The 24,789-nt window shown below is 39.7% G+C and overlaps 1 protein-coding gene across 3 annotated transcripts in view; it reads right to left on the bottom strand.

The window, feature by feature from the left end:
• The window catches only part of PHKB (phosphorylase kinase regulatory subunit beta), an 81,968-nt gene that overhangs the window by 16,192 nt on the left and 40,987 nt on the right, over positions 1 to 24,789 (bottom strand). For all 3 annotated transcript variants that reach the window (XM_065640654.1, XM_065640653.1, XM_065640655.1), the window contains 15 exons: positions 24,505 to 24,702; positions 23,716 to 23,773; positions 20,689 to 20,766; positions 18,730 to 18,888; positions 17,030 to 17,124; positions 10,036 to 10,091; positions 9,751 to 9,844; positions 7,554 to 7,637; positions 6,987 to 7,091; positions 6,725 to 6,807; positions 6,554 to 6,644; positions 4,059 to 4,120; positions 3,813 to 3,975; positions 2,992 to 3,073; positions 778 to 835 (listed from right to left, as the gene is read on the bottom strand). In XM_065640654.1, the coding sequence (XP_065496726.1) occupies positions 778 to 835; positions 2,992 to 3,073; positions 3,813 to 3,975; positions 4,059 to 4,120; positions 6,554 to 6,644; positions 6,725 to 6,807; positions 6,987 to 7,091; positions 7,554 to 7,637; positions 9,751 to 9,844; positions 10,036 to 10,091; positions 17,030 to 17,124; positions 18,730 to 18,888; positions 20,689 to 20,766; positions 23,716 to 23,773; positions 24,505 to 24,702 (1,466 nt within the window). The remainder of the gene's footprint in view (positions 1 to 777; positions 836 to 2,991; positions 3,074 to 3,812; positions 3,976 to 4,058; positions 4,121 to 6,553; positions 6,645 to 6,724; positions 6,808 to 6,986; positions 7,092 to 7,553; positions 7,638 to 9,750; positions 9,845 to 10,035; positions 10,092 to 17,029; positions 17,125 to 18,729; positions 18,889 to 20,688; positions 20,767 to 23,715; positions 23,774 to 24,504; positions 24,703 to 24,789) is intronic.

The following is a 24,789-nucleotide window of genomic DNA, read 5'->3' as shown; positions in this document are numbered from 1 at the left end:
CCATGGAAGAGAAACGAGAAACAGTTTACATATTTTGCTTCTAAAAATACTTTTGATTGCTATTCTTTACAAAAAATACCACCAAGGTATTTTGGTTTTACCTTATTATTGGCAAGGGCCCATTTAACTGTATGAACAGACTAAAGTGAAAAATTAAAACTTGGTTTTGTATTTACAGACTCATCTGCTAGGAACAGTCACAGAGTAAGAGAACAGAATTCAGGACAGGCTCAGCTCATTTCTTCAATAAAAAGAAATGAAATTTCTACTGAGCTTCAGGGCAAAGAAATTAATAAACAACATGTAAATACCAACCCACTTGCTGAAACCTTTTAAAGTTGTTGTCACCACGTCAGGCTCAAAGCAAATCATTTTGGGCAATAAATAAACTGTGTAGGTGTATCAACTTAACTGATTTATATCTGATCACCAGCCTTGCTACAGAAAGCTATCGATAATATTTTATCATGCCCTGTGAGAAACAGGAATATTAGTATTCTTTTGTCATTGTTTGAATTTAACAAGAACCGTATATTGGCAATAGCAGTCCTAGCACAACCAGCTTATTATTCTTGTATATTTTAGAAGACAAGAAATACTTCTTATTTTTTTAAAGTATTATAGACCAGATCTTTAGCTGCAATGAACCAATATCATTTTGTCAGGAAAGCTGTCCTTTTTTCTTTCCCATTTAAGTGCATAAGGATCCAGCTTACATTCTCTATAAACACATTAGGAAAAAAACCTGGTGTAAACCAAAAGGAACGTGATACAAACCAGAGCTTTTTGCTGCCAGCTCGTCTATAGATTCTTTCAATATGTTCAGCAACAGTACCTAAATGCATTAAAAAAAAAAAAAACACGAAACAACAAACACACAAATAATGATGCATGGGTTTTCATTTAATAGTAATAAGGTAAATTTGATGAGATCGGTTAATTCCGAATCAGCTTTAGTAAGCACTTACCTACTGTGCACATCGTCTAAAATGTAGATGCAATCAAGTCCCTGCCATGCAGCTGGATGTTTTATGCAAGAAGCCCAACCAGAGCTCACCTAAAATCACCGCATGTGCTATGAAGACGCTTGTGATATCCCTACTGTTGCAATAGGTCAGGGAAAATTAATTTATGTACAGGTTCAGGCTATAAAGGCACATCCCACCACAGGCAGACCCTCAAGCTGCAGGTGATGGGTCGGGATGCGGATACCCTGGCCACGGTCTCGCCTCTTTGCTTCGGACAAGGTTTGGAATTGCTCATCTCCGAGCTGTTTTCAACCTTGTGTATGAGCAATAGATCACCTGGTAAATGATGCGGGACACAAGACTTCCATTTTCAGGCGGGGGAGTGTGACAGAGGGATGGGTCACTGCCTGGGGGCTCTGCCCTCGGTCACCACAGCAAGTGCCCGGGGACGCAGCGGCCGTGTGCGCGAGCTCTGGTCATCGGGGTGTCACTGGAGCCGCGGGTCACTGCTGGAAGTGCCACAGGGCCTGTTGGACAGATGTCTAAGGCATCATATTACTGATTTCCTGCTCTCCCGCTCCACCCTGCTGTTCTGTGTGCCAGAACCAGAGAACACGCTGTGAATTGTGATGTATTAAAGTAGCATCGTGCTGTACAGACGTGCCCTAGAAAAGAGAGGGAATGGGGAGAGCGCTGCTTCCCAGGCCGAGCAGGGAATTCAGGAGCCATGGTGCACTTTAATTACATTAATCCGAACAGATCCCACTCGTGTGTCAGCCCACAGCTGGTCACAGAGCATCACCCTGTGTACTGACACCTCTTCAGCTGCGCAGGGATCAAATGGGGACCCTGACGTTAAAGGTAAAAGCGATGACAGACTTTCCATTATTTAGACTTTAGCTTCTAGATTTTAAATTCTCAGGGGAACGGCAGTGTTTTTCAGGCCAGGCACTTACTGTGAATATTAAGTTCATCTATAAGAGCAGCAGCGGAAGGTGACTCACAAGATCAAGCCCTGTGCCTGTCAGCTGGAACACCCAAGGTTCTCCAGCTTTCAGCTTTCTGTTTTATTGACTGTGCGATTATTGAATGTCAGTCTCAGTCATCTCCAGCCGTAGGAGGATGGGAACTTTTAGCCAGTGACTCAGAGTGTTTAATGCAAGGTGCATATTAAAAAGGTTATCAGCATCTCCCGTTCCATGTGGGGTGGCACACGGGGCTCTGTACAAGCGAGCTCTGTGAGCTGCTTTGACCTAAATGGTTTCTAGAGAGTTGTGTATCATCCAGCAAACTTTATTCCACTTTACATTGTCTTCCATGAAATTTTTAATACAGCTATACAGATATAATGTATATTTACATGAAAAAGACAACTCTTCATCACAAGAACCGGCTGTCTTATATCACGAGGTGATGAGTTACACCGCTTGAACAACTAAGAGAATATTATTTGACCGTAACATTCCTGTTTTTCTAAGGTGTATTCATGCACACGAAGGCAGCTAATAAGCAGTCCCTGGGAAAACACCCACCAGCCACAAGCCTTAGCAGCTTCTTCTGAATTATTTTACATGACTTTAAATCCTGTGCTCTAATACAAAGTCGTCATACAAAATTAGAGTAGTGCAAGATTCACAGGCATACTCAATTAGTCTGATTACATGAAAGTAAAATAAAAATTCAGTATACAGCTTCAAAGTAAATGTTACAGACACACAAACTTGTCTTTAGTTTCGGTTTTCTATACAAGGTCAAATCCTCTATTTTCTATATCTATGTGTTCAAAATTGCAACCAGATACAGCACTGGCCTACAAACAATTTAAGAGTCCATGTATTTAGCAGCTCATTCCCCACCACGCTATGAATTTGCACGTCCCATTTAATGCAGAAATTGCTTTAAATGGCAAACAAAACAGCTACATAACTGCGTGCATGCATGGCCACTATCCACTTTCACTGCAACTCAACAGACAAGCTGCTTCCAGAAATACTGGGAACAGAAAAATGAAAGAAGCTCTTACCTTCCTTGGTGATAAAATTCGGTCCTTCCCTTTTAAGCAATATACTCGAGAGTAATGCTTGACTTGCTAGGCAATTGCAGTCCTTAAAAAAACAACGACAGAACCACAAATAGCCTTCAGGTTTTCAGTGAAGCAAAACCAGAACAGCTATTAAAAATTTCAAGTAAAACCGACAGGCCTTTCTGTGCGCTGTACCCTTGGAACTGCTGCTGGCAGAGGCTTCTCCAGGGTTCACATTAAGTTGTGATCATTTGGCCTCAGAAATGTTTCCCCATTTTCTGTTCTTGGGTCCTGGCATTTACAGCAGAAACGCTTGTAAAGGTGTAGTGAACCAAGCAGAGCACCCTGTGTTCCCACTGAACACTGGATCTAGAAATGATCACTGGTGCTTTTCTTCTAGATACAGGAAAAATGCCAGATTGGAACTTGCCTTTGGTGTCATTAAGAAGGTACCAGTCTATCAGAGTGAACACCAGCTGTTGAAATCTCTTGAATGTTAGTCTAGCAATAAAATATCTATGCCTGCTTTTAGAGGGTCATTTATTAGCAGGTGTGGGTAGCTGGGAGGAGCGGAAGCCAAGGGTTACAGCGGGAAGGGCCAGAAAGTCCTGTGGTGTCCAGATTACAGGACGGTCAAGAGGAAGATTCTCTGAGTGTGAAGAGGAACATCAGACGTGTCCTGTTACCAGCTGTATTATGAACACTGAACCACGACACTAGTCGTGTTGATCTAAGTAGGCTGATGTTACAAAGAATACCGGCACACAATTCCTCACTTCATGAGAATGAAGTTACAGTGTATTTCTATCAAGTTTTCTTACATTAAGCTTCTGCAGGATCTCATAGGTTGACTTGTTTTTCCAGTCATTAATATTTACATCGGGTTGCTGCTCTAGTTCAGAAGCATTTGGAGTACTAGACTGTCTCTTGACTTTTGAATGTTTTGGAAGATCCAGCTCCTCCAAACTCTTGAACACAGGAGCCCTAGAAAATAAGATTTCATTTCTTCATTGTCCAGAAAATATTTTAATTATCAAAACTCCATCATTATTTACACGTAGCCTTACTCTTCTGTTTCAGCGATTCTTAGGAAGTCAAGTTGTTCGACAACTGCTCCAGATATTAATGTCTGAAATGAAAAATTGAAAAGAATTTTAAAAGATGCAGAAATGTCCATAACTATATAGTTGTCTTTTGATGCCAGTATGTTGCTGGTTGTTTCCATTGAGAAAGTGGTTTCTTTTACACTTTCAGAGTATTTTTCCCGTTCTTAAGATCCCACTGAAGACAGCACAGGTCTCTCATACATGAAATTCAACGTTGCAGTTATCTGCTGTAGTCATTACAATTCATCCACTCCACATTTATAGGAATTTCCTATTTATATACTTCCAGAGGAAAAGTATTGTACTGCAGCATTTTTGAGACTGCTTTTTGATGGCTCTCATTAACTAAATAAAATTGAGTGTGCATTTTGAACTTTTAAATTCCATTTTCATTGCACACAAGTTGCAGTAAAATATTGATCTGTTAACACTACAGGATGACAGAATATAAAAAAACCTGCTTTGCTTTTATTGCGAGTGTCTTTCATTCTTTGAGATGCATATCTGCTCGAACACATGATGACAATGGAAACAGACAGTAAAGATGAAAATCAGAAAAAGCTAGAAGCCTTCTAAGCATCAACATCTTAAAATGAAATTACATTTTGTATATTTTACAAGAAAATAGAGGATTCACCCAATTAGAGAGACACATTCTACCTCTAGGCACGTTTACACATGTGTCTAAATAAAGCGGCTGAAGACAATTCAAAAAGATTGAATATATATTTTGTTGGAATAGATCGATTATTTAAGACAACACCAGACATTAGACATGTCCCTTGTTCTACCAAATCCTCTCTCATACCCAAACCAGGCTGTTTCCAAAATGTGGCAACTGTGCAGTAAAACTGAGAGATGCACTCACCTCTAACAGCTACTGATCATTTGTAAAAAGAGCAAAAGAAAGAAATAAAAGCGTTGGAAAGCGGCAAAAGAGAAATGGATGTTAAGAATAAATGAGAGATGCAAGACAATTTCCATTTAACCCAAACCAGTTTTTATATCCTTAGCTTACTGCTGTAACAGGAGTTAAATCTTCAAGTTAACAACTAATACGCTGCAACAAAATCCAACGTGTTGTACTGACACATGGGGAAGCGAGCACAATGTGTTTATGGATGTGCTGCGAATTTCCCTCTGGAAAAAGGAGAAGGCATTCTTGTGGGGCTGCTGAACCATTTCATTCAATCTGCAGGAGGATTCAGCAAGTAACTGTATTTAATGAAGATGTGTCAGGGCCCTGTTACACTTGTGATGTTCTCAGCAGCAGATCCATTGGAAGTGATTCCTGCACGCGACCTGACTCGCTCACACCTCACACAGCTGCCTCTTCTTTTATTTTTGTAAGGTGCCTTAAAGCCAAATAAACATTTGTTTGTAGTTTTACCCAGTACTCTTTTTAATGAGTAACAAATAAAGCTAAGACTAATGACTTTTAAACTACTAATTCATTACTTTTTTAAAAAAAAGATATTATCTTTTCAGAAGGTCAATGAGTATGGAAGGGGAAGTTCATGCCCTGATGACTGTCACAGCGTCGTGCTTAAAAGAGGGACGTATTACGTACATCAAGAAATTTCTCGCCTGCAAATACATCGGTTTAATCAAATGCAAGGCAAGAAAGTCATTGCAGTTGAATTAAAAAAAAAACCAAAACACACCAACAAACACTGTAGACAAATGAATGGTTTTCCATGGATGGTAAATGGCATTTGCTACAGGAATGGAAATGGTAACAGGAGAGACTGCATGACCTACACCTGACCGCTAGAAATATATACAGGTTTTAAAGATTACAAGGATATTTCAAACCCTCGTAGCTAAGAGTATTTAATTTACAAATGTCCCAGCTTGTCTAAAGTTCATCATTTTCTAGGGAACAAGAAGTGATAACTGTGTCTGTGGTCTTCTCTCTTACAAAAAGAAGCATTCTTCAATAGGTGCAAACTAAGACGAACTACCGCATGCAGGTATCTAAAACCAGCACTTGATTCAGTAATTTTCACATTTAAATGAAGTAATATTTCTGCTTTAAGATTAATTCAAACAGCAAAGATGTCAAAACCAGATTTTCTTTCTTGTAAGAATTTCAATATATGTGAAGCACCTTCTTTCTCCCCTCGTCGATTATCTAATCAAAATAAATCCCTCAGTGCTTGACATCGTGGATTTATCCTTTGGTGGTAATTTCACAAGATTGCTGAACAAAAAAATCCTTCTCCCTTCGAAAATCCTCCATGAAGATTATCACTTTGAAAAGACTCATCAAAAGGAATTAAAGTAAACCCCTTTTCATGTGAGATAAAAGAAAAACGGTACCAAACGTCTTGGTCCTTGACTCCTTAATTTATGATACTAAACAAAATACTCAGAAGTCACATGAACAACGGAAGTAGTAAGAATATGTGTACGGATTCTAGGAGGTGAGAACACAACGTTCAGGACAAACATACCTGGACTCTGTCGACATGAACCTTCACTCCCCCAACAAGCCCCTTTCTGAAGGCGGCCAGCATATCCAAGATGGGGTTGAATCTGCTCCCTCTGAAATGGGAAACAGGTCTCCAGTAATCTTGCAATTAGGGAATTACCACACGGCAAACGATGCTTTTATCTCTCTCTACCTTATATTGTCTTCACGGATCAGTACGACAAAGAGTGGACGACCGTGCATTTTCCAGTACTGCTTAATGAACTGCAGCGCGTTCTAGGTGAGAAAGAACACGGGAGTCACAAAAAAAGATACGAGCACAACGCACCAGAACACAAGGACGAGGTATTAGAAGAGCTGTCTTAAAATAACAGCACTGAAGGACCCAACCACGGTTTATTCTTCTACAGACTCTATTCTTGTGAGTTTCTCACCAGAAGAGTTCAGGTAAATACCTTAATGTCATCAATCAACATCATGACATCCTGAGACATGTAGAAATCGCTTAGATCAAAAATGATTGAGTAGCAAACCACAGTCTTTCCGAGGATTCGGTAAATCTGGTGAGAGAGAAAGATTCATTAATCTTTTCTTCAAAATATCTGAAGCACTGAAGTAGGGGAAAAGGATAAAAGGTGTTTTGAAACGATCGAAGTACTAGTCAGTGTAGAACAGTTGAATTAAAAAAATATTCAAGAGAAAAACTACATATCTAATTTTAGGCACTCCTTTATCAGGTGTGCAGATGTAGATTCTATTGAAGTTAGAGCAGTTCACCACCATTCCACCTGGTTTGGCCAAGCATGGCTGGAACTGGATGAGTAGGAAGCACGACAGTTTCCCAGTGGGACAGAGCATGCACGTCAGTCACAACAGCAAAATGCATCACAAGGACTTGGAAATAAGATACGTGCATAAAATAAAATTACGTGACAGTTCCATTTACAATCATTCAGAGCCGAATTCGATGTTTATCTGAAATATGCATCAATAACAAGGATATAAAAACTTCTCGCAACAACCTTTGATGTTCCAAGGCATCCTATGGGCCTGTCCGGTCTTCCAGATAATCCCAGTTTGTCATTGACTCCCAAATGGAAATAAGCCTGTGAGAAAGAACCACGAAAACTGAGGGGAATCTAGACAGACGCCTTTACTATACTCCTACCGGGTCTCACGTCACATAGAAAACTGTGTGTGTTCTGCTTTAATTAGAAAACAAAATTTATAAAATGTGGTCATTATTTCTATTGTTTTCTTTTTTCTTTTTTTTTAATGTACTTCTATATAACAACAATCCAAAGGGTGAGGGAATACGAGATGCCTGGGCAAAGCAGCAGAGTCCTGCCTATCTGCTGTTTCAAAATTCAACTAAAACTTACTGTTTCCCATGTTAAGTCTTATTTTTACCTTCTTACTCCTATTATTTTTCTAGTCTACATAATTAAAATATTTTTTAAATCTTCAAGTTGGTCACTAAAATTATTTTTTAAAGGATCATTTACATTTATCGTCTGGCCAATTTTGCCTTCTGTAATGTTTTTCTGTTGTGGATACAAAGGTAAAACACTAATATAGGAACTCTTAAAAGATTTTGTATTCTAATTTTAGTAAAGGCCTGCAAAATTAACGCATCATCAACACAAGCACAAGGGAATTATCTCATTATTCATTGCTTGATTCTTATTAGAGCTGAATTATGTATGCCTGGTATTACTTCAACTGATATAATTTTGTAGGACTTGCATATTAAAGGAATAATCTTCATTCGTTACAGTGTGTCAGAAAAACCATAGAAAACCAACTATGCTGTGAGCAAGACAGTATAAATGTATCAGTTAAACCAGACAGAAAGCTGCCACTTTTTCCTTATTTGGGCTGTTTTAGGTAAGGAACCCACCATTACTATAATAGAACTTCAGCACATTCAGAATTCAGCACATTTTCCTAAGCTCAGTCTTTGTTTATGTTATAGGAAGAGAATTCAGAAGGAAATGAAAGTGAACATTCGAACAAGCATGACACTCAATAGCTTTTTCCTGCTGTCACCTTGAGGCCTTTGGATATTGCCCGTGTTTCTGCATTAATACCACGAACTGTTTAAGAAAGGTAATAAACAACATTACCTACATCACCTCTTCATCCAGACTAAGTAACATACTCAGGTGGGAAAAGAATGGACACATCAAAACATTAACAGTTTCAAATAACCAATCTGTACATAACAAAAGTGAAATAATGTGGAAATGCGGAACCCCTTTTCTGTAGTAAATAATGGAAACCAGAAGAATGGCAGTAGACTTTGTAATTTAACACTAAAAGGACCTTCATTTTGCTAGAACGTAAAACTTAACATGTTTTCTTAACAAAAAAGGAACTCTGGTAGCATTGTAATATTGGCTCTTCCCTTGCAGACTCTTCCTCACGTTGTTGTACAGTTTGCTGAAGCAGTTTCATCTCCAGTCAGAGCTTTCCACCTCGATCTGTTACAATCCAACGACAGCTGAGATTCGGCACCACGGTACCTGAACAAAAGTGCCGTTTCATGCAAGTCCAGCTGCTTCGAGCAGGAGTTTTTGATTAAAATGCCCTTCAGTTCTGGAATATTAAAGCTGCTCATAGCAGGACGCGGCTGTGAGAGCAGCCTGGGCTGTTGGGTTGATTTATGAGAGAGATTCAAACCAGAGTGGTCTTTCACACCATCTGTTTCTCTTTCATCTGTTCATGCAGTACTCTGCTACTCTCCTGTACTGTACCTCCAATACACATGTACCTTTGTCCTTGTCCCTTTTTCTTGTTTTCCTCTTCCTCCTCTTTTCTCCCCCTGCCCTAGACTTGGTGGATCTGTTGACATCACCCCAGTTCTGCTTTCAATCCCTAATTTTCCTGAATCAACATCTTCCCCTCATCCATGTGTTTCTTTTCACACTACTTTTCTGGACACGTTCCTGTTTATAAGTGGAGAGGTTTAAACTGTTACCACGTGCCATTAGACCAGTTGAAGAGTTTCTAATGAAACAACACCGGAAGAGCAAATACTGAGCTCTAACCAGGCAGGTACAACTGATGGCTGTCAGCAGATCCTGTAATAATTAGAATAATACAAAAAGGTAGATAACAAGCTTAAGGAGATACAAGTCTGACAGCTTGATACAAATTCCTATTGTTACAAAGGAAATTTACAGGTAGATAAATAATATTAAATGCAGAATTCCTTACTTTGACAAGTTCTTTCTGAGCCCATATCTGAATTGGTTCCACCTGCTGGGGGGTCTGAGTTTGGATTCCATACGTGTTCAGAAAAACTTGCAAGCTGCAAATGAAATAACGACAAACTTAATGGCATATCTCTGAACAGCCTTAGGTTCAACAACTATCACGGCAGCAGATTCACGAGTAGCAGTATTATATTCTACATGCCCTTGAATACCTCTAGCAAGTTTAAGATGTCTATTGTTCAACATTTTCTTAATATATACATTCTTAATACAAGCAAATACATACCGCTGACTTTCTGCTATCAGGGCCACATGTACTACCAAATCATTTTCTAAAGGGCCCTAGAAAATAATGAAAAAAATATTTATTAGCATTGCTAACTAAATATTTTGTTAGATATAGCATGAACAGGGACAGTGTCTATTTAAACAAGACAGCAGTAGGATGGATGTCACTGTCTGCATCGCTGCTTCTGACTCTGAACACACGGAAAGAACAACACAGGACATGGAACTCTCACAACTGCGGGGATTGTCCTACCTATACTGCTTTGCAAGACGCATTTTGCAGAGTTAATAATAAATAAGTTTCCGGTAATTCTTTCCGCTGTTCAGTTTGGTTTCTTGGTGGTGGTGGTTTGGTTTTGTTTTGTTTTTTAATTAAAAAAAAAAAAGGAAAAACATTTTGTTTCATACAAAAAAATTAGAATTGATACAATCAATGTATTTCCTTTATGCCTGATATGACATAGTGTTTTGATACACATTTCTGTAAAAAGTGAAATAATTCAGCTGTCTGGGTAGCCAATAATATTCACTTTAAAATAACAAACTGATAATTTCAACCCTTTGAAATATTTTGATCGGATAGCTACTTTGCAGTTATAGGAAAGATACATTGCATTTTACAGGAGACAACAGCATTTCCTTGCATTGTTTATAACACGGATACATCATGTTTGAAATAAATACTAGTATTTGACATCAGGAAACCAAGCAAATGGGAATGAATCCAATACGCTGGGTCCTGAGCTGGCGGTTCTCCTCGCCTTGCCTTGGCAGCAACGCATTACCAGCTAAAACCGGGGTGTCGGAGTTATTCCTAGTTCATCTCTTCTCCGCCATTCAATGGTTGGAAAATCAAGAAAACTAAGAGCAGCACACGTTTTCAGCCCTAAAATGCTTTTTGTCTGCTTTTGTCTAGAAACTACCAGAACATGAATGACAAATGTTAAACACACCTTCAATCAACTGATTAAAACCAGGGCATTTTCTGTGAAGATAGATGGACAGATATATTGATTTAGAACAAAATCTTCGGAGTGAACACTTGCTTGTGCAGGAGCCTTGATTAGATCTTATGGCTTTACAGAATAAATTCTTGGTAACATTCTCCCAAAAGTCTCTCAGCACTACATTTCCCAATGAAATACATTTGTGATAAAAGTAAGAGCACAAAGAGACCGGATTAAGAAGGTAGACATTCAAGTGACATTAAGATTTTCCTCCCCAGAACAGGGTGATCACACTATCAATTGCATTTATACAAACAGTAAGAAAACTCAAACCAATTCTCTACCATGATCAGCGCTTTACATGTATAAAACAAAAAGCAAACACCCCCCAGAAAACAGGAGAGACCCCCAAGACTCTACTGATGTACAGCCAGGCTATGATCTAACTTGGGGAGCGGTCTGCGATTTAAGATTCGACTCAATTATTACTGTATAATGACAACGACTTGGATGAGGGAATAGAGTGACTGTCAGCAAGTTTGCTGGTGACACCAAACTGGGAGGAGTGGCTGACACGCCAGAGGCCGTGCTGCCATCCAGAGACATGGACAGGCCGGAGAGCTGGGTGGGGAAAAATTTAATGAAATATAACAAGGGCAAGTGTAGAGTCTTGCATCTGGGCAGGAACAGCCCCAGGGTCCAGTATAAGTTGGGGAACAAGCTGTTGGAGAGCAGTGTAGGGGAAAGGGACCTGGGGGTCCTGGGGACAGCAGGGTGACCATGAGCCAGCACTGGGCCCTTGTGGCCAGGAAGGGCAATGGGACCTGGCGGGGATTAGAAGGGGGGTGGTCAGTAGGTCAGAGAGGTTCTCCTGCCCCTCTACTCTGCCCTGCTGAGACCGCATCTGGAATATTGTGTCCAGTTCTGGGCCCCTCAGCTCCAGAAGGACAGGGAACTGCTGGAGAGAGTCCAGCGCAGCCACGAAGATGCTGGAGGGAGTGGAGCATCTCCCGTGTGAGGAAAGGCTGAGGAGCTGGGGCTCTGGAGCTGGAGAAGAGGAGACTGAGGGGTGACTCATTCATGAGGATCAATATGGAAAGGGGGAGTGTCAGGAGGATGGAGCCAGGCTCTTCTGGGTGACAACCAGTGATAGGACAAGGGGCAATGGGTGCAAACTGGAACACAGGAGGTTCCACTTAAATACGAGAAGAAACTTCTTCATGGTGAGGGTGGCAGAGCCTGGCCCAGGCTGCCCAGGGAGGTTGTGGAGTCTCCTTCTCTGCAGACATCCCAACCCGCCTGGACACCTTCCTGTGTAACCTCACCTGGGTGTTCCTGCTCTGGCAGGGGGATTGCGCTGGATGAGCTTTCCGAGGTCCCTTCCAGTCCCTGACACTCTGTGACAAAGGGAGCGGGGCGGTGTAAGCCCTGAGTGTGAGCTGCACGTAAACCTGCGGTTCTGCATCTCTGTGAGGTCCGTCCTGCGCCCCTGGCACCCAGCCGCCGCGAGGCCGCAGTCGGTGCCGCAGCAGCCCCAGGGCTGGCCCAGCCCGGCCCACGGGAACACACCCGCAGCACAACCCGCACAACACCCGCCCTGAGGAAAGGCCTTGTGGTGTAACTAGGATTGCTGTAAACTACAGGATTGCTATGATGTTAAACAAAGATGCTTTCCTTGTCATTTAATAGGACAAGGCCTGGAGGATCACAAATAGTGGTCTAGGAAAACACGAATCAGAATAACAGATATAATACTGATGCAACTCACGTCACCCTTTTCAGTACTGACAGCGATATCATTAGAATCTGCTACATACTAAAAAACTAGACATGGAAAAGCACAAACTTCTAAATATTCCATCAAGTAAATCCTGTTGTTAAAAGCTCCATTTCAAAGTGTGCCATTTCTCATTTGTCCACCAGGGCAAGCTCAGGTGTGCTCAGCCCACATCCATCACTGTCCCCCGGCACCGCAGCCCCCCGGCCGCCCCTTCTGGCAGCAGGATCCGCTCCAACCACGTCCTGCACGCCGTGCCAATGACAAATACACCGCGGGTTTTCAGAAGACCCAGATAAAACACAGATTAGCTGTTCTTCCTCGCAGAAGTTAAAAAAAAAAAAATCCTGTTTTTAAAGGAGGTGCAGAGCGGTTGGAGGCGGGACGAAGGGCAAGCCCGGGCCCGGCGCTGCGAGCGCAGCCAGCAGCTCGGCCCCCGGGCACGTGTGCCTAAAATAACACCCGACGACTTCAGAATTGTGATAACTGGGGTGGGCAATTGTATGAAGAGAAATGGAAGCAAAAATATGCTCATAATTAACATTACAAACCAAATCATCTGGTATGATAGATCTCTCTAAGCCATCAAAATTGGACAGGCTCTAACCCTAAACATAACTTAGGAAGCTGAAATATCTTAATATATCTCAGTTTACCTGCACTTAGTAATTTTAGTTCCTTCTTTACAGGTTATCTCTTTCCTGAAAACAAAAAATAAGCAATCTATCGTTCAACTGTTCTCTTCCCAATGTCATTAGCAGGATCTGGGTGCAGATGTCCCTGCCCATGGCTACACGACTGGGAGACACGAGCTTTCAAGGTCCCTTTTCCAACCAAAACTATTCCAAGATTAACCTTAATTTCCAGTAACTCAAATGAAGTCCTCACAAATGATTACTATGTCTACAAAGCATTAAAACAATCTAGTCATCATAAGCAGTCAGAGAATTTCATTAATTAATTGCAACTCTATGAATATTTTTCAAATTAACCCAGAAGATAAATTGTCTAACTTCGACAATTCAGTAACGTCGTAATTTTTTGTTGAATACAAAATTAAATACAAGACAGCAATAAATCAGCTTTCACGCACTCCAGAAAAATGCAAACCAAACCCAGAAAGTCCCCACTCCACCTATACAGGACCTTTTATTCACTAAATTCTCCCAAAACAGTTACATATAGTTACATATATATAGCTTTCAGAGCAATTTTGCCCTTTATGTCTCTATTACCTTATTTTCCTCTAACTAATTCTACAATTATTCTTCACTGGTGCTTCAAAGCTCTAAACCTAAGGTTGGAATATTTTAAATGCTTTTCCTTGCTTCCTTAAACCTACACAATTGTGTGGGCATCGGACATATTTTTGTAGTGGCACCAAAGCTACAAATAAACTAAATTAATCACATTTTTCAATTACAAGTATTTATAGAAATTATAGTCAGTGCACCCAAAATATGAAAGTTACCTACATGGAAAATGCATTTCTCTAAGAAACGTTCCTCAGAACAAGGCTTCACGTAAAAATTTAAAAAGCTTTATTTTTGTACATCACCTTCCTAAACACTGTGCCTCGACAAAATTTATATACACAGGCACCTGAAATTTTACATATCCTTGTTTATTCCTTACAGGAATGAAATTTAATAAAAAGGGAAATACTTTTCTGTTCAATTTAATTGCGTAGTTCTTTAGCTATATGGAAAATACATCATTAAAGAGAAGAAAACACCTTTGATTTCCAAAGACATAATTAACTAAGACGTGTTGCGTTCTCATTTCCTGTTTTGTTTTCAGTCATTTTCCAAGCACTTTAAGGCAAACACTAAATACTGATCTTGCATCAATTAGCTCAATTAGACAAAATGGCACAGTCAAACATTCAGAAAAACTGTTTAGGCAAATTTCAACCAGGATTTAAAAAGTCAAGGTCCATCTCCCAGCTGGCAGTTGAAGTTGGCTGCCTTGAACCGCGGCAGCACGCGGCGCTCACGCTCATATGGCTGCGCATCTGCCTTGTGTTTGTCGGCCTTCTCTCGATGAACAGTTCAATTCGACATCTGTATCAACATTTGGCTCTGATAGTAATTTAATAGCAAACCCCCACAAAATACAGCAGCCCCTGTTTCAGTACCAACAGTCCCAAGGAAATTCCCCAGCCACCCACGCAGGCTGCAGGGACACAGACCCACAGAATCATTTTGATTGGAAGAGACCCTCAGAATCATCCAGCCCAACCATAACCCACCCCTGGCACTAACGCACGTCCCTAAGAACCTCATCTATACGTCTTTTAAACACAAACCATCCCGGTCACAAGTCCCAGGCTCCAAGGCCAAAGCCCGAAGCCACAGAACCCCTGAATTCCCACTCATTCCGAGGTGCCTCTTTCTTCTCTACAACTACAGAACTGCCAAACGTGTTGATCCACGTCAGATTTTTACAAAGATTTTTAGGTTTAAGAAAAATAAAGTAAGATTCCTAGCTTTCAAATAGAACATCAGTCTTGTTCATCAGAATACACTCAACTGTCACCTGGGAAGGTCTTCTCTTTCTCTCATCCTGAAAACAAAAACGTTACCGATCCTAAACAGGGAACATTTCTGCCCAAGTTTTGGCAAATTTAAGCAGCTAAAGACAGTCTTTAAAGGGAAAGATTAACACGTGCCAGCTCCACCGAGTTGTCTGAGAAAAGCACGATTGTCCTTGCAAGGAATCCCAGCGCAGAGCAGTGAGGGCTGTGGAAGCACCTGGGAATGACGCACCGGCTCCCCTGACCTCCCCTTGAACAACACAAAGCTTTTTTCCGAGTTGCTGCAGATGAAGCAAAACATCAAAATGCAGCTGTTTGAGTAATTTTCAATTCTTTTAACACTGTTGAGCTTTCAGAGTCCCGATTATGTTCCTGAATTTTACCACATGACTGCATTTTACTGAATAAATTCTTTATTGACCCACAAAGTGACTAGCGAGGAGTATGTTATGAGAAAATAAATTATTGTTGCAGTACTTTTTGTCACTTTTGGGAAGTTCCCAGGGCAGAGGCTATTTTTCTCTGAAGATCTGAAAATTCCCTATCACGTAACAGGTACCCTAAAAACCAGTAAAAATGTTTTTCTACTGAAACATTTCCTGATGAGTCACGCAGTGTCTTTAGAACAAACCACCACCTTCAAAGTGTTCACCTGTGGCATATTAAGAGTTACTGGTTTCGAGAGTCAAAGAAAAATACAATTTGATGGGCTGCATGCAACAGCGGGCTCGATAGAGGCTGCTTCTAATGGCACTTGTACCAGGGCAGCTCTCCGTTTCTGTAGTGTTCACATCCCACCATGTAACAGCAACCAAACTGGGAACAAACGAAGTCTCTGGGCTTTCCTCGTCTCCTACCAACATGGCACAAGTGCTGCACTGCAAAGAACGAACGTCTCCTTATGAACAGGACACCACCAAGCACTGGCATTGTCACACTAACAGGAACTGGCAGGACACGGAGATTTTCGGCAGCACTCGGATAGAACGAGAAAAAACATGGATTGCTCACTCTTCATCTTGGAGTCAATCTTAAGTTTGTTTCAGATTTTATGCTTCAGTTATAAATGCACAATGCTGCACGAGGAACTTCTGAAATATATATTCCTTATTCTAAGAAACAAAAATGCTGAAAAACATCGCAGCTCCACATTTCCATACATACAGTTCTTACCTCTTTAATAACAAAGTTCCCTACATACAAAGTTCCTGTCTTGTTATCCTACCTACTACAGACTTGGATTTCAATGTTTCAAGCGTTCTCCACCCCTGGGCACTCATTCCCCTGATGCATTTAAGGCAAATACAGGAGCACACATGTATACCATGCACACCAAAACAGAACCTCATCCTTGTAGGTCTTAGCAGCTCTGAATACAAAAAACATTAAGACACTGAAGTGGTAATTAATTTGAAGGGGAAAAAAAAAAAAAAAGGAGGCTCATTCTTGCCTTCCTGACACATCACTGCAAGAAACACACCTATTAGCAGCTATTTAAACTTACGTTTTATGTATCGTTTTCATTGCACCACATAATTTGAAGGCAAACATGCACCAGTTCCGCAAAACTGCAGGTGTTATAATGTTCCCTTTAAAAGCAATCCTCCATGAACTAGGAAAATGTACATCTATTTAATATTTTCCTAGCACTTCAACTGTAATATTAGGCCATATATAACGTGTAGATTACAATTTTTCAGTAAAAATATTTTAACACTAAGCTTATTCTTACCTGATTTGAAAATCTCATGCTAACATTGCGCTGATGTTCCGGAGCTATGTAACGTCCGATAGGGTCAATATCTTTAGGACTTACTAATTTGTCGGCTGAAAGTAAACGATAATGAAAACATGGAATGAATGGAGTAGTTTCTGCAGCTTTTGTGAAGGAGGCATGCAAACGTATTTTATGTAGTCAGTTCTGCTGCTATAATCTTTGTTTTACATCAGTGATTTACAGATCAAAAGAACATTCTGCAAAATTATATTAATTGTAAAACTAATGACTCAAGCATTATTCTTGCTAGAGCTAATCATAAGAGTGTAGTATATAAAAACAATCCTTTATTTTTTCACAGAGATGTGTTAAAAGAACATATGCAGAGAACAGACTCCACAACACACAAGTCACATAAAAAGCCCTCAATCCACAACCGCGGAATTGTTCTAGAGCTTTAACTAGAAACTCGATAGTTATCGTCAAAAACTGTTTAGCTTTGAAGAAAAGCAGACAATGTCTATCTTAAGGAAATCACACAACTATAATCCTGAAAAGGACAAGGGCTATCAATGGTATCTCTCAATACGGTATCTCAAGAAGAAATTGTAAAGGAAAAACAAACAAAAAAGCAAAACCAAAACAAAACCCCCACGATTAAATCTGTCTGAAACCTAGCAATTTCTACATGTAGTGTTTTACATGGAAAACACCCCACAAACCTAAAATTCCTTTATTTTAACCTTCTCCTGAAAAGAAACCAAGTCTTTTCCTTCCAAGTGAGATTGCCTGCATTGACGTTACAGTGTTGCCTAAAAAGGGAGTTCTGCAAGAACAGTGAACCCCAACAGGTGGAGCACCAGACGGACGCTGTTCCTCCTGCCTGAAGATACAACCACTGCTCTTGCCAAGTCTTCAATTTCTAAACTCCCCTTCAACCTCGCTCATTTTTCCTACCAACAGCCTGTTTCCCTTTATAGTGTTCAGGGAAAAAAGTCTTTAGAACTCAGCCTACTGATTACCAGGTAAATGCTGAGCATGTTTAAATAAAGTAATATATCTTTCTCCTAAAAGAAATATTAAGGAAAAAACCTTAACTGCAAAGACTTTTCTGGCTTAACAACTGGTTTTGCATTAACCTTTGAATCCTCTCGAGTGAGACCAGGAGTTCATTTGTCACTGAAACTCACCCTAACAACCTTCCATGGCCAAACTTGGACGTGCACTTTCAAACGCCCATCTAATCTCTTCTGTTTTAAAGGAAGGATAAAAATAACACAGACTGAAGGAACATTATCTGAGACTGCAGCTATTCCAAATGTAAACTTGTCTTGAATTAAATGCTATAGATCATTTACAAACATCACTGTACAGCTGATACAGTTAATCCAGAAAGTGTCATGTTAATATGTTTTATCATGAAGAAAAGGAAGTAAGAGGGAAAGCCAGGAAAAGTAAAAGCAAAAAAAGAAACCTATCATGTTTAGAAGATTTTCAGTATTCTCTCAAATATTCCAGTAAGCTGCACGCAGCCTGGAAGGTTAACACGAAGAATAAAAAGCAATTTTTGCCTGTCAGGTATGCACCAAAGAGGAGGACAAACACGCCTCCCCCAGTGCAGTCAAAACCCAAACCAACGTGTTTGTTCAGCTTCAAGACAAACATTAACAGGGTAAATATCCTTCGCTTCTGGCAGAATTCCCTGCGCCGCTTACCCAGGAGCTTGGCAATGATGTAAACCGCCTGTCCCCACAGGAAGAGCCTCCCGTCGCGCCCGCTGTTGCTGGGGAAGCGCTTCTGGCTGCCAGGGCTCTTCTTCTCCAGGTCAACAAAATCTGCGGGCACGTAGTAATACTTGGGGACAACAGGACACCCTGCGGGGGTTTAAAGTAAGTCCATCAATTCCACAGCCCTTATTGGCCTGCAGTCCCTGCAGAAAGCTGAGGTGGACTCAAACCAGGAAAAATTCGACCCTGGCTACAACGTGATGGACCAGAAGGGCTCTTGTTGTTCATCGTTATCCCTCAAAAGCACAGTCAGCGTAGGAAACCCCAGGCAATATTAAACTACATTATTTTTCACCAAACGTTTCCGCAGACTTTCTTCCCAGAGCACCTTACTGAGCATAAAGAAAACAACATTTTGTCACCTAAAGCAAAACGTGGCAAAGATAACAACCCATAACCCAAAGAAATGAAAACTGCAGCAGAGTGAAACACTTGGGTTTAACCCCCTGTATTTAACATAGGCTCAGTACCAGACAGCTTGTTAAAACTAAAATCTTGGCCAAAAAGTAGTCAAACATTTAACAAAAATCAGATTTTTTTGCAAGTAAATACAACCAATATTTTAATTTTGAAACATCACGAAACAAAATGGCATCAGCTTCTTCACTGGAAGGCAGGATGTCTGGTATCTAGAATTATCCCACAAGTACTACTGACCATTGCAGATTATTAATAATATTTCAACACTTTTTAAGTGGACGAGAGTCAGGAATTTAGAAACATAATTACAAATGATTGACCTAACTACATACAATAAAAAAGCAAATTAATATGCTTTCTGCAAAATTAAATTTCACCTTGATATTGCTTTAATTTTGAATTCATCAGATAGGGAAGAGGTGATAAACAGAATAAAGTTGCAGCGTCTGACTGTTAGCTTAGACAAAAAAATACTGACAGGAAGCTGAGAAAAACAGAAAAGTGGGAGTTATTAGAGATAGACGATTCAAATGAGTGAGGGATCAAAACACTCAGAAGTTTTAAGACGAGACCCTCATAACACCAGGCAACAAGGGGAACTACAAGATCAAGGCTAATTTAGTGTCCCTGGAAGTTCACATCTCATTACTAATCAGAAAAAAGCAACGATCGGCAAGGTCAGAAAATTTGCTATATAATGAAAATTCGGTAAGGAAACGTTTGTATTTCTTACAGAAACTAGTTCATTCCAACAAGTATTTTATGTTTAAAGAACAAGTCAGACTGCAATATTCTGCACCTACTTGTGTAACTGTACCATAGATGTCAACAACAGGTGACTAAAGATGCTGAGTTTTAAAATTGGATTTTTATTTTATTTTTTTTTTAACTGAATTTTGGGTGGATGTGCCTGCCGGCCATCAATAGCCTGCTCTGCAGCTCCATCCAAATGCCAGAGTGCCCAGCTTAGGTAAGACAGTGTTTCTATGACAATCACCCCGTTGCCACTTTCACTGCTCTGAGCTAGAAACAATTTCTCATGCATATACCAAATTATTTTTTAAATCGTATGAAGTTAAGTGACAATGACTAACGCAAGTAATTTTCAACTGTATCCAGGTGGAACATTGAAACGATCTGTCGGTAATTAATATTTTCCTGCAAAGTGAAAGTGAACTTTGTAGAAGATGAAGCATAGGAGAAGGAGGAATGGCTGGGTACAGTGTAAATAATTAATATCAGTAGCATTTTTCCAGATAACATCACTTTTATTATCACACTTTATGATGCAATGTATCTACATGAAGGAGATTATTTAGTATCAGTATCTTTCCATCAGGAAACAGTGATATTATTACTTCTCCTTTGCTCTGAATCTCATATTCATTAATAAGAATGTCAGTATTCTAATAATTTCTGATAAATAAAAAGCTAGAGCGTTTTAGAAGAATGAGTATCAGATAATACCTTCAGATGTATGTTGAAGCAAAGGATCCAGAAGATCCTGATACTCCTTTACTTGTGCAGGATTTCCTCTAAAAACTCCTAAAAATAACCAAACAATAATTGATTTAGTGGAAGAAATAACTTTTCCGTGAGCTTAATGTTCATCAAAGAAGAAAAAAATCTAGTGTTTATTTTTGAGTGAGGAGGTGCCTACACCCTCAATGGTTCATGAAAAGGAAAAGCCTAAACTGTGCATCCTCACTCACTGCTACAGCTTAATCTCGCAGAGGTCAGATAGGTATTATACCTTCATATTACAGAGGTTCAGCACTGCTGACACACCTTGAGATATTAAACAGCAGTCGACTCTTTCTGGTGCTGCTTTTGGGGAGAAATTGCTAAATTTGGAAGTACCTTCAATGTTTTTCTAGCAGAACTTAGTCAGCCCAAATGGAGCCTGACCAATATTAATGTGACCGGTGTTCAGTTCATCAGAAGTTCTTGCATGAAAAGATATTTCAAAAAAACCAAAAGCATTTCTGTTCACCAGAGAAAACATGCATGAACTTGACAAGTAACGTCGAGTTTTTTGAACAGAACATTTTTTCACATTTAAAGGGGAACGTTAGATGAAAACTTTTCATTGTGCACCTGTCACTTATTCCCATGGTTTTCCTTTTCAGTTCATACCAAGAAAAATAGCCGTAATGTTTCCCTCTTTACCTTATCCTAGAAAATTACCATAATCTTCCCCATTCCATCAGAAATGTGAAAAAGCTTTCAAAAATGTTACTCAAATAGGCCTTATCCAAAAAATCAACATATTGATTTATTCAGCTCCATCCTTTCCCACATCTATGGATACGTATCTACTACTCAGGGAGTCCTAAACAATTTCCTTTTGAGCAAAACCCCAACAGGAAATCAGTGCTAAAGCCGCCGGTTTGTGTTCAGAAGGGTGAATTCTGAAAGGCAAAAATAAGACAAAAATACCCCACAAACTCATTCATTGAGAACAAATATGCCAGAACATCTTATTATAAAAAAATAAGATATGGATTTAGTTAGCCTATATATGTAACAAAATGCCACAAAAACTTATCTTTTGTGTTATTTTAAGAATATCCACCAAATTACTCTAGTGCAGAGCCCGGGTGCAGCCGCGGGCTGGAGCACAACCACCAAATAGAGATTTGGTTCTTTCCGCGGCTCTTCAATGCTCTGTTCAAAGCCAAAGCCTGACAAGTGCTGTTCGCTACATTCTCTAATATTCCCAGTTATTTATATCAGAAACGAAAGCACTTGGCAAGAGAAACAAATGCCGTGAATGTTTGCACACACAAAAGTGTCGCACTGAACTACTTCAAAACACCTCAGCACAGTTACGACACAAGAGCAATAGGATATTCTGACTATTCGTAATTTAGTCTTATCAAGATGTGTTTATGTGATAATACAATTGCTTTTATATTAAGAATCATTTAGTGACGATTACAGTCAGGTAGTAATGATCATCATCCACGAGGAATAAAACTGTTCTAATACTACTAGAAAATGCATAACTAATTCAGTTCTACCTGCTTGCCAGAACTGGCTTAACTCTCCGTATCTTAACAATCCTAACAAGCTGCCACTGACAAAACAGAAAAGCTGATGAACCAATCAGTTTGGCTTATAAAATAAAAGTGAATATATAGTAAATATACAGTTACTTGAATATATTCTGCTAGTCCTTCAAAAAGGAAACAATGAAACAGATTTTGCTGATGTGAACAAAACTGGGGGATTATGTACTGTGGGCAAACAGGCTTGCAGCTGAACCAGGATTCAAATCGTGGCAGCTCGAGTTTTTATTCACTGTTTGCATTATAAAGACATTCAACTGGAATCTACTCCTCCTGTTTAATTGTCTATTTTGCACTTAATGTTGCTCTGTATACGCTTCAAATTTCGCATTAAGGAAGCTTGTGGATTTGGAGACACGTGCACAAAAGCTACCAATAGAATGGTTCTATTTGATGAAATTGTGGTACAGGAATACAGATGCCATCTTGGTAGGTGCAAAAGATGTATTCTGTACTTTTTCTCTATAATAGAAGAAGAGTAAACTCTTTTCTTTATTCTTCTGCTAACTTCAGTTAAAGATGATAATCTTCCTTGTTCTTCCCCAAACTGCAAGTAACTGCATTTAACGTCAGTGCCCTTCTCCTCAGTTTTGGGCATCACTCCTTGAAAAATGTCAAACATTCCTTTAGAAAAATCAGTTGTGAAACCTTATTACAGCTTCAAACAAAATATTTCAAGCTGTTGGTGGCCACAGAAGAGTTTAGGCAGACGGCGGATTTCTCTGCACCTCACCATCTATTTGGAAACTACTAAACTATTCCACACACTAAAGGGAAAAAAACAGATCACCAGATTTTCATCCATCTACAAACCTTTTTCACGGCTGTAACTCTTAGTCATGCTCTTATTCAGACTCCTCCTCAAGACAAGAGCAGGTAGTGGTATTTTGTTGTTGCTGGGGTTTTTTTGTTTGATTTTGAAATCAGACCAAGTGGCTCCACGGGAAAGCCTGGCCGGGAAGCACGAGCGTTTCAAAGGGAAACGTGGCCTTTTCCTGGGGCACTTCCCTCTCCTCTCAGTTCTGTTTCAACTCCCCCGGAATTTCAGGACTCGCACAGACCTGCTGCAGCACTCACTGTGTTGCTGTGCTCTCTCTTCCTTTCCTCTCAGGTGCTCCGCAAAGTTCTGATACACTCGGAAAGCTTTTAAGGCTTCAAAGGCAATGCAGGACTGAACGTCACGGAGTTAAGCTTTTAAACCCCCCCATTGAGTTACATTCTAAAACCAGCTTCATGTTAAAATGCTGAAATATGGGGGGTTGGGTGCTTGGGGTTTTTTAACCCATGAGGCAGAACCCTGAGAAGTTTAGTGCCACTGCATTATGGTTTATTTTGGCAGGACAGGAAAATTATTTTGTGTCTTTCCTCTAAGTGCGCATCTCTCTAATGCCTTTGAAGAGCAGGAATGCAAAGCTGTACTTACCATCAATTATCATGAAAATAAAAAACAGAGGGAATTCACACTCGATGCCATCAAAAAGCTGAAAAGAACAAAAATTAGGGAGACATTTCACCATTTTGATTTAAGCAAATGTATTTGAATATCCTATTGAATAATTTCAAAGCAACGAAAGACAAACATGAATGCGAAAACATTTTAGCACATCAGCTTTTCATTTAGCTTACAGCTCCTCAATTCTACAGGCACTTTAACTGTTGCTTTTACATTTGCTGTGGCTCATTCTCAAGCAGAATATTTATACAGCCTATGTTTTATTTTCCACAGAGAAACTACCGAGGAGAAAAAGAAGTAAATTTTCATTTAGATAACCTTTGCTGATAAACACTATGGTCAAAAGCAAAATTGTTTTCCATACACTCAGACTGTAGTCAGCTGTGAAATTAAAGAAAATGATAAATAACTTCCTTATTTGTTATGTGAAATCAACTGTACCCTAAATGCAAATGGAAGCACATTCATTAAAAAACAAATCAACAACCAACTTGCTGACTTCGCAATCTCTCAAAACGGCACACACCAAATTACAAAACTCATCTCCTTCACTTGGAGCAATTTGCAAATACTGGGGGGGAGTGTCTCATTTTGTTTTCTTTTGGGTTTTGGGGCAGGGGAGGATTTTGGTTTGGGTTTTCATTTCATTGGTTTTTTGGTTTTTGTTTTCTGTTTTTTTTTTTTTTTTTTTTTTAAAGTACTACCTAAACATTTTAGAAAACCAAAATTTGTCCTTAGATAGGCCAGGTATTCCTTTACCTTAATTTCTGCTGGTTTATAATAACGCCGTGTTTTGTCCTCCAGCGCTGTTCTGTATCCATCTCTCAGAAATCTTTTAAACCCATATTTTCCTTTCAATTTTCTGATAATTTTATCTAGTGTTTGATTGAACAAAACCTCATCATCCAAAGCAAACGCAGGATAACTGAGACAGGGCAAAAGAGCTGCATCAGTGTTCTGTAGGAGCAGGAGAAATAGTACATCACCAATTTAATTAGATCTCTGACAATTATTTGATGCACAAACAGAGACTGTTTAGCTTAC

Source organism: Caloenas nicobarica, chromosome 9 (assembly GCF_036013445.1).
Source record: "Caloenas nicobarica isolate bCalNic1 chromosome 9, bCalNic1.hap1, whole genome shotgun sequence".
Lineage (NCBI taxonomy): Eukaryota > Metazoa > Chordata > Aves > Columbiformes > Columbidae > Caloenas > Caloenas nicobarica.
The sequence above is the reverse complement of the archived record's forward strand: the minus strand, read 5'-3'. Positions and strand labels throughout refer to the sequence as shown.